The sequence below is a fragment of the Exophiala spinifera genome, assembly GCF_000836115.1.
Source record: "Exophiala spinifera strain CBS 89968 unplaced genomic scaffold supercont1.5, whole genome shotgun sequence".
In the NCBI taxonomy this organism is placed as follows: domain Eukaryota; kingdom Fungi; phylum Ascomycota; class Eurotiomycetes; order Chaetothyriales; family Herpotrichiellaceae; genus Exophiala; species Exophiala spinifera.
The window spans coordinates 2273359-2282491 of record NW_015622517.1 but is presented as its reverse complement, the minus strand read 5'-3'; the positions used below and the strand labels follow the sequence as shown (position 1 = coordinate 2282491).

At 52.9% G+C, this 9133-nt stretch overlaps 6 protein-coding genes across 6 annotated transcripts; 3 read left to right on the top strand and 3 right to left on the bottom strand.

Annotated features, from left to right (window-relative positions):
- Positions 1–263: 263 nt before the first annotated feature.
- On the bottom strand, positions 264–1564 carry PV08_07391 (uncharacterized protein; the record flags this gene model as incomplete). Its single annotated transcript, XM_016381721.1, has 3 exons — positions 264–625; positions 748–1201; positions 1304–1564. 3 exons carry the CDS (start codon positions 1562–1564, stop codon positions 264–266), a joined length of 1077 nt encoding a protein of 358 aa, XP_016234823.1.
- Positions 1565–2321: 757 nt separating this feature from the next.
- Positions 2322–3459, bottom strand: PV08_07390 (uncharacterized protein; the record flags this gene model as incomplete). Its single annotated transcript, XM_016381720.1, has 3 exons — positions 2322–2392; positions 2471–3071; positions 3232–3459. 3 exons carry the CDS (start codon positions 3457–3459, stop codon positions 2322–2324), a joined length of 900 nt encoding a protein of 299 aa, XP_016234822.1.
- Positions 3460–4192: 733 nt separating this feature from the next.
- On the bottom strand, positions 4193–5331 carry PV08_07389 (uncharacterized protein; the record flags this gene model as incomplete). Its single annotated transcript, XM_016381719.1, has 2 exons — positions 4193–4482; positions 4686–5331. The coding sequence occupies 2 exons, from the start codon at positions 5329–5331 to the stop codon at positions 4193–4195; spliced, it is 936 nt and encodes a 311-aa protein (XP_016234821.1).
- A 714-nt stretch (positions 5332–6045) lies between these two features.
- Positions 6046–7212, top strand: PV08_07388 (uncharacterized protein; the record flags this gene model as incomplete). The annotated part of the gene is made up of 3 exons (XM_016381718.1): positions 6046–6386; positions 6472–6787; positions 6871–7212. The coding sequence occupies 3 exons, from the start codon at positions 6046–6048 to the stop codon at positions 7210–7212; spliced, it is 999 nt and encodes a 332-aa protein (XP_016234820.1).
- A 428-nt stretch (positions 7213–7640) lies between these two features.
- Positions 7641–8294, top strand: PV08_07387 (uncharacterized protein; the record flags this gene model as incomplete). Its single annotated transcript, XM_016381717.1, has 1 exon — positions 7641–8294. One exon carries the CDS (start codon positions 7641–7643, stop codon positions 8292–8294), a length of 654 nt encoding a protein of 217 aa, XP_016234819.1.
- Positions 8295–8525: 231 nt separating this feature from the next.
- PV08_07386 (uncharacterized protein) lies at positions 8526–8894 on the top strand (the record flags this gene model as incomplete). The annotated part of the gene is made up of 1 exon (XM_016381716.1): positions 8526–8894. One exon carries the CDS (start codon positions 8526–8528, stop codon positions 8892–8894), a length of 369 nt encoding a protein of 122 aa, XP_016234818.1.
- Between the last annotated feature and the right edge of the window lie 239 nt (positions 8895–9133).

Here is a 9133-nt window from a genome sequence, read left to right as displayed (position 1 = left end):
CCCCCCCTTTTTTTTTTGGAATCGTTCATCACAAGACTTACGCTTTTGAGCGGCGAGAAACCTCTCGCTTGGTGCGTCGGTGGTGATCGGTGTGAGCCAGAGGTCTCTCCCAGCGGATACTTCCATGCTGCGGTGCGACTTGATCATCTTAACAAACGACTCGTCATGTGCAGCAGCACTCGTCACGCTGGTGTCATATATGTTCGTGTCAGTTCAGGCATCACTCAAGGTAGGCCGCCCATCGCCGTGGAAGTATATCGTGCTCACCAGTTGTCTGAAGCGGCAATCTGCCGATACGTCTTCTCGAGATACGAGACAGAAGTGGATATTTCCGATTTGACTGCGCCGATCACGTCCTCTGGCTTGGAAGAAGTCGAGGGAGTGAACGGTGGAGTGATCAGAGTACATGATACAACGCAGCGGTCGACTTCCGTGGGAGATATGCTGATGAAGAGACGCGTGGATCCATTGCGTTCCACGAACAGCGCTGACAGCATAGAAGGCTGGCTGTAGTCGACTTGACGGGTCTGGAAAAGCCGCACAAGTCTTTTCCCTAGCACCCTCTCCACGATCGAACTAGCGTTGGCGGCGTCAAGAGACAAGGGTGAGAATGCATCCTCGAACTCTGAAAAAGGTCAACCCAAATCCGGATACCCAAGAGAGAAAAGGGGTAAAGGCCATTAAAACCCTCGAATGGTGTAGTGCCTTGCTTGCTGGCTTGCTTCCTTGCTCTCTTGCTTTACTCACCTGTCATCTTCCAATTAAACTTCCCGGGAACCTGCCACCGTTCGACACGCTGGTTACGGTACCGACCTTCGCTGACGAGAGCATCGTTGTCGACTGCGGCATTCCTGCTCAAATCCACCAAGACGATTCCCTCCGAGTCAACCCACGTATACACCTGGTGCAATCTAATATTGTCCCGTTCGAAGCCCTCCACGTCGTCAAACTTTGGCGCCTTGATAAGCTGACCTTTGAGATCGTACGTCCACCCATGGTATCCGCAACTCAGGAGTGGCGTCCGCCCCTCTCGTCTCGTCGAGACGACGGGATAGGCGCGGTGCCGACACACGTTGTGGAAGCATCGCAGTACGCGGTCTTTGCCTAGCACGAGCACCAGCGGCAGGCCCGCCGGGTGGTCTATGACGCGATATTGCCCTGGAGAGTCAAACTCGCTCGCATGTGCCACGGCCACGGGAACCTAAGATCATGCATGCTCACTGGTCAGCTTTTCCTCTTTTTGACGAACTTGTCTGGTTTTTGTATGTCTGTTGGACCGAAGTATTTGTTAAATTGTACAGACCTTGACGAAGATGGCGCGCTTTTCCAGGTTGAAATGGCTCCTTGATGTCCAGTAGCCCTCTGGCAGATCTGGAACCTTTGCAACTTCGCCTGGCGTGTGTTCGTCGAGTTCGCTCAGGAGTTTTCTGGGTGTCCGGGAACTGGCAGTGTTGACGTTGATGGTTCCGACCTGTCGAGATCCGAGCATGACCACCGCACAGAGACCGGTGGCCAGGAGGACGCCAGTCAGCCACTCGTGCTGCCTCAGCCATGTCGAATCCATTGTCTTCGTCTTCCGATCTCAGGTCGTTCCGGGCCGCAAGTCGTCGCCTTATCAGTGTTCGCGCCGTTCGTAGCAACCTAAGGGACTGTTTGTCCCTGTCTCTATTTCTTCCAAAAGTTGACGGTGCCAGCGAGAAGGTTGATTTTGATCTGTGACATCGACGTCTCTTGTATTATCGACCGGGCTGAACAATGTCATGCCGGTGAGGAAGGTTGCTGAAAGGTTGCTGGAAGGTCCGCGGGAGAAGTGCCATGCCAGCGGCGTTAGCTCTCCAATTTCTTTCCATTTTGAGTAAGGTTTTTGTGGAGATTCTCCTCGGTAGGTTTGACTTCCCCGGGGGAAGCATGACGGATAATCACCGCCGGATTTATTAGCAGAGATCTCGTTGGAGGAGCGTAACAGCTATGGCACAGGAGGGAAACTCAACGTTCTGACGAGTAGGGACGCGTAGGGGGTCAATGCACGTCAGCGGCATCACAAAAAAGGTGAAGAACCTTCTGCGACAGAGTTTACTAGGTTGCGCGCAAGCCTCAGTCCTCGGGATCTGTCACTTTGCTACGCTAGGCAACAGAGAACAATCGACAAATGCTTTTGACACTTTATCAGAATGAACAAATTTGATAATTCACCATGTTGACCTATGTAGCTAATACAGCCCCGGCCCAATTTAATTGCCCAACGGTGACCACTCCTCGGACAGCTCCCTGTCATGATACTGTCTGCCTCAAGCGCGGCCCTGCTTGCCGGTTCCTTTTCCTCACGCGACCAACTGATCCTTTTCTCTCAGATGTTGTGCGGCAACCATGTCAAAAACCTGTCGCTGGTAGTCTGGTTTTCGGGGGGGCGTGTCACTTGATTAGTTCCATGTTCGACGACTGCGGGACACCATCAGAGTAGACTACTTACGAATGACTCCGACCTCTTTCTCCGGGTTCAGATATCCCTCGGAATAAATCCCCTTGTCGAGATTCGACTGGGTGAACTCGCAGAGCTGGTGGTCTTCGTCGGCCACCTCGCGGACAAAGCGATAGTAGTCTTCGAACTTCTCCCCGGTCAGCTCGTGGTAGTAGTCGTACTCCATTCTGGACACGCCGGGGTCCGCGGAGGAAGGGCAGACGCGAAACGTAGACATGCCGCCGTTGTACATGTTCAGCGTCGTGGTGGGGAAGAAGTACAGGAAGAGCCCGTCGTCGTCGCGGTCCGGGTTGGAGAAGTGCTGAGACCAGTTCGGGTGGTTGACGACCCGGTAGAACGTGGGCGGGTACAGCCTGGAAAGACCGGGATGGGCGAACTGGCAGTGCAGACACTCCTGGAACCCGTCCATCATGGTCTTCCAGTTGTACTTCCCTGGGTAGCTGAGTACCCTGCGGTGAGGCCGTTGCGTGAAGTCGTGCCGGTCAAGCAGCTGCTCCAGACCCGGAAAGTATTCGTCGAACGACGGGGCGTCGGCAGAGATGGTACTGAAGACAAGCCCCGTCCTGGTTTGGTGGCTGAGGAGCTCTTCGCCCTGTTGGAAACAAATTCAAACGCAGCGTGGTCAGCGGTGCCACGCCGACGCGGAGAGAGAGAGAGAGAGAAGGGGGGAGGGCAAGGGTGTGATATCATGTGTGTCGTGACAAGATTCGTCCATTTCTCACACGAAATAAGGGAAAGAAAACATCACATACCGTCGTCTCGTGGAACGTCTTTACTATCTTCTCGCCGCTTTCCGCCGGACGTTGAGTTCGAACGACAAATGGGACCTGAGCAATCTCGTATCGCCATTCACTGCCAGCTTCGAATTTCTGGATGGTACCCAGAAAGAACCATGCTCGCAGAAACACCGCGCGACGTTCGAGCCGCATCAGTTCTGGACTCGAGTACCAGCTTGCCGGGAGTGTTGTCGGGAGAGACATTTTGGATGCGAAGTTCTTTTCAGTGTTTTGCTCACGACACAAGGCCAACACTTTGTTCGTTCTGTATTTTCAAGTAGTCCGCCACAAGGACCGTTTCTGATTAAGTACATATATACGTATGATCGAGATGTCGACAATGTCGGGGCCTTTGTAGTCGCGATTATGTCTTTGAGAAGAGCCTGGGAGTTCCAGCGCGAGGCAGATCCCCGCAATCCCAGCATCTGGGCCCCTCGACACCTCAATATTTTTCCTCTTTTCGGACTAGTTTGACAGCTCTCGTCGGTGCGGGTCCACCATTACATTCATTGTCCTCGCAAAGATACAATCGCTTCGATAGACCTTGTCTTGAATCAAACTCGTAGACTATGTGACAAATCTGATACCAGGTTGGTCGTAAACTGGATTTGGAGAGAAAAAAGGGTCTTCCTGCGGCGAATGTGCAGCTTAGGGTTCTACGCATCCTTCATTTAAAGCCCTCGATGAATAGATCTTTGAGTGACGATTAGCTGTGGAGTCTGGATCCATGCACGCTCAATTAAATAACGCTTCATATATATCACTCAGACCGCCTGTATCTGTATTCGGTAATACCAGAAATGAGGAGCCATACAGAAAGCTAGCTCTTTAGAAAGCTGAAAAGGCGAAGTAAACCCGGAAGTATCGACACAGTCCCGCTATAGTGACGACGTAAATAGACGAAAGAGTAACGACGTAGTAGATGTAGAGTTGCCACTTATTGACTGGCCATGTCGAGAAAAGTTCGAAGATTCGAAGCGGGATCCTCGTTCTCGACTATCCCAAGTGCCGAAGTGGGTTTCTTATATCCGAGCAGCGACAACATCTTGTCACTCATGGTGAGCACCTTACTCCTCGGGACGGCGAGGAATTGATTTTCTTCGGTTCGCATGGTTCCACGCACGAAGAACAATCCGTGTACTCTTCGCACCTCGTCCTTGGTAGAATTGTGGCCGCCGCCGTGATAGCATGACGCCAGGAAAATTAGAGCTGAACCTGGTTCCATCTCTGGAGAGCACAGAATGAAGGAAAAACACAATTGTTAGGACATGGCTTGATCAATCTTGGTTTAGATGGCACTTTTCGCTGTTGATACTTGTGTTGTACCATGGTGTACTTGCACCGAGATGAAAGGAAACAACACAATGAAAAAAAGGCCGGGCGGAAAAAAGGAGAAAAAGGAGAAAAAGAATCATCTGGGTCTCTCTCACCTGCAAAACAGACCTCGTCTATGCGCGGAACTCGAGTGTCATCCCACTTGTGGGAACCCGGGATGAACATCGTAGCGCCATTCTCTCGAGTCGTCTTGGACCCGGCCACCAAGCAGGCGAATTGCCCTGCCCTTTTCAGGTCGAAGGAGCCCTCCCCGGCGTGCCGTGTTCCGTGCGTGTTGTCGTCCCTGTGGAGTCTCTGTCGAGGCGCGCCCGGCCCGATGTAGAACGTCAGGCTGATACTCAGGAGAGGCTCGATGATGTTGCGGTCGACGTAGTCTTCGCGGATCACGTCAAACTTCTCCTGCAGGATGGCGGTGCGTAGCTTCTCCAGCACGGGATACTCGCACATGCGAGCCACCGTGGGAGACTTCCCCACGAGCCCAGCGACGGACAGCGTCTCCTTTGGAATCTGCGGCAACGCTCCCTTCTCGGCACGCGTCTGCTTTCGATGAGCGTCCACGTCCCGATCAATGGCCGCGAGCTCTTCGGCGGACGTGAACTCTGTCAGGATGACTCCTCCATCCCGTTCGATGATTTCGAGTATATCTTCAATCGGTGCATTTGCTGGGATTTTCGCAATCGACGTGCTCGGCTGGTATGCGGGATCGATGGGCTCCGGAGGAAGCAACATGGATAGACCCATGGTTACTGTTCTTTTTTATTCTTGCTTTCTTTCTTTCCGTCCACTTGTGGGTCCCCTTGTGATGGAATGAATGGCTGTGACGCTGCTTTCTTGCTGGCCCTTGACAAATCGTTGTCTTCCACGATCAATACATCATTTATTTTTGTTCATGGACAGCAATGCTGGTGGTATCAAACCCTCTGTTTAATCAGCATATACGCGCCCCTGGAAGTATTTATCGTGGCGTAGGGGGAGGAGATATCCGCTCTGCATCCTGGGGTGGTGATTCAGCGCGTCGATCCAATGGCATGCGTGGGTGATGAGGGGGTTAAATGTCCCAATTCGGCAGTTTCTCGAGACAGTCCACATGTCCCTCGAGGTCCGTGTGCATCATGTGTCACTGTCTGCGAGCTTTCGAGCTTTCGAGCTTTCGATGCCCTGATAAGGTCAAGCCCAACAACCTGACCAAATAGTGACGGCCAGCTTGACGACGGCCCGATAGCCTGAATGGTCTGAGAGTGGCGATACGTGTTGACAGCGCTTTGTTCGCGCTTGCAGACTCAGCATCCGCTGCCGAGCCGTACCGATAAGCCACAGGAGCATATCAAAGGTGACAGAACCGGTTGATGCTTTCGTATCGACTTCATTCCCTCGAAAGAAGTTATTGCACTGGCCCGTAGATGACATTTCTACGACTTGCAGTTGATCACAAAATTATAGTTTTGCGTTTGCACCATGGCAGCTGTTGAGACGCGTCCACCAGTCCACAGCTTCAAGATCAGCCCGATCATCAGCGAAAAATTGACTCTAGGCGGTTCAGAAGGACGACCAAGTGTGAAGTTTGACCCTGATAGGCACTTGTCGTATCAACAGGATCCCAAAATCGTGACGCTCAAAGATATCGGTCTCTCAGAAGATGTTGGCATCTCTCCGGTTGCGACTTCAGAACCTTTTCCTCTCTTCACGGAAGACGCCATCAGTATCATGAGGGGCGAGATATTTCAGCAAGAAGTATGGGACAACTGTCTGCACAGCACCGAATTCGCAGGTTGTCAACTAAGGGGTCATTGCCCAAAGTGAGCGATATTTTCACTCTTCTCCCTTCACTTCAACAGTGTGTTGTTGGGTGTGCGTTGGCTGACGTGTATATACCTTGGTAAGATACGCACCTTTCATGTACGATGCGTGGAACAACCCACGGACGCTTTCCATCGTCTCGAGGATTGCTGGGATCGATCTCGTCCCGGAGATTGATATTGACATCGGCAACATCAACGTCTCCGTCCAAGGTCCACTGAAGGACTATGAGAAACAAGAGAATCAATCCGATGACGATATTCCCGTCACCAAATGGCACTACGACAGTTATCCGTTTGTCTGCGTGGTGATGATGAGCGACGCTTCAAAGATGCAAGGGGGCGAGACAGCCATCCGAACTGGATCAGGCGAATTCATCAAAGTTCGGGGTCCCCAAATGGTACGACGCTCTACGAGACTGTCCCTCTACTTGAGTGCCTCTACTTGAGTCGTGAGGTGTGCATCTGCTTACATCTTCTTCAGGGCTGTGCTGTGGTGCTTCAGGGGAGACACATCCTCCACCAGGCACTGGCTGCAAAGGGCGGCACAGAACGTATCACCATGATCACCTCATTCCGGCCTCGTGATCCATTTGTTCGGGATTCCTCCGTGCTGACCAGCATTAGACCTATCTCGGATCATTCAGAGCTATACTTCCAGTGGACAGAATACCGTGTCGAGGTCTTGCAAGAACGCCTCGCTCGAATGCTGAAGCTGCTGAAAGAGGAGCATACAGCTGGCAAGAAGACCGACGCCAAAACGATCAAAGAGTTTCTCAAGCAGCAAGAAGAATGGCTCGCCATCACCAATACCGAGATAGTCTGAGCGAGCGTAGAGAATGAGCACGAAGCTCATGGTTGGTTCCGTAGAAGGTCGTGCACGCCTAGAATGATGCTGTCGTTTCAGATGAAGCGATAACTATATCTTCCCCATGATGGTGAAGCTCTGATAGTATGTAGCTGCTGTTAGCGATCGACGATTAGTGATTAGCGATCTGTTAGAAGTAATGATGAAATCGTAAGGTATTTGCTTTGAAATGAACATCATTGACAGTCGAGAAACACACGCCGAAGTCCGTTGTGGGGGGAAGAAGAGCAAGGGGAACAACTTTTAAACTACGTACTGGTGGTGGCTGGACCCTGCCCATGTACTTTCTCCCTCACCCACAGAGGTATCATCAACTCGCATCACTCCCATCAAGAAAGAGAGGCCCTCTATCCCGTTCTCGATTCTCCCCCTGGTTTCCCGCCAAAATGGTTGAGGTCAAGCGATATAATCTCCCGCCAACCGCGCTCATACCGAACTCTCCACAACCTCTGCTCCACTACCCCGGATTCCTGTCCGTAGAGTCCGGCAATGACGCGGCGACCAAAATCTACGATCTCTTCTCCAGTAACGGATGGAAGACGCAGTGGATTTTCCGGTACGGCCAGACGCAGACGTCGCACTACCACAGCATGGCGCACGAGTGCATGGTCGTCCTGACGGGGACGGCGACCATTCGCTTTGGAGTGGCCGACACGGACTCTGACCTGGAGAAGAGCACCTATGGTGACGGCAGAGAGGAAGGAGGGGTCGAGGTCAGCGCCGGTCCCGGAGACGTCTTCATCCTGCCGGCGGGCACGGCCCATAAGACGTTCAACGCGAGTCCACTGACCGAGTTCAAACTGTTGACTCCTGGCGATGGTCACAGTGTGGCAGCGGAAGACGTGAGAGAGGCCCTCGCCAACATTGACCTTTCGGGCTTCACCATGATAGGCGCGTACCCTCAGGACGGGGGCGAATGGGACTTCGCGAAAGGGGGAGAAAACGCCGGCAATTATGAGCAGGTGTGGTCGGTCCCCAAGCCAGACAAGGACCCGGTATTGGGCGACTCGGAAGAGGGCATATGTGGACAGTGGCGGTAGCGTTGTACTCGTATGGGAGTCGAGAGGTGTAGCCACAGGCCCATGAAGCAGGCGTCTCTTCTCTCGTGGTGCGAGTACTGACACAAACCGGCCTGGAAGATTCTGCCGGCGACTGTTGGGAAATGACGTACATGCTGGAGTCCTACGACTTCATCGTTTTCCACCTTCAATCCTCGTTTTCATTTCGTGTACGTTCTTGCTCCTAGCCATAAGATCATATCGCGGTTCGAAATGTCGCCCACATCCGCAGTCAAGCAAACCCAGGAGATACCTGCTGCTGCCGCCGCCGCCGTCGTTGACGATGTAACCGACGGCTTCACGGCCAACGAAAGCGTTCCGGAGACCGACACCGGCACCGCCACGAGAGGCTCAGCTGCAGATGCTGTTGTTGGCGGCGAACCGGTCGGGGACCTGGCGGCGAAGAGCAATGCAGCTGTCGCAAATCGCCATCGAGATCCGGACGTCGAGCCTCCTCGCGTCAGCAAAGATCAGAAACCAGACATAACGGCAGAGTCAGCTCCAGCTGATACATCTGCGAGGAAGACGGCTCCCACGCTGGATACGGACCAAGTACCGCCGAACGATGAGAAGCCTGCGTGACCTGGGAAGAGGACAAGATCTTGCCCGTGTCTGGCATTGAGGACAGTTGGTCCAACATGGGTCCTCAGATTCTCGTCGCCCAGGAAATGGCAGGAGGATACTCGATTCGTCTTCGCGTATAGGGGTATCCAGTCAGGTTCTCGGTGGTCGGAGACGAGACGAAGACAAAGTCTCGTGTGCGAGGAAAACAGCTCTTAATCCTCGTCGAATGAGGTCACAATTCGTTGCCTCTCATCAAT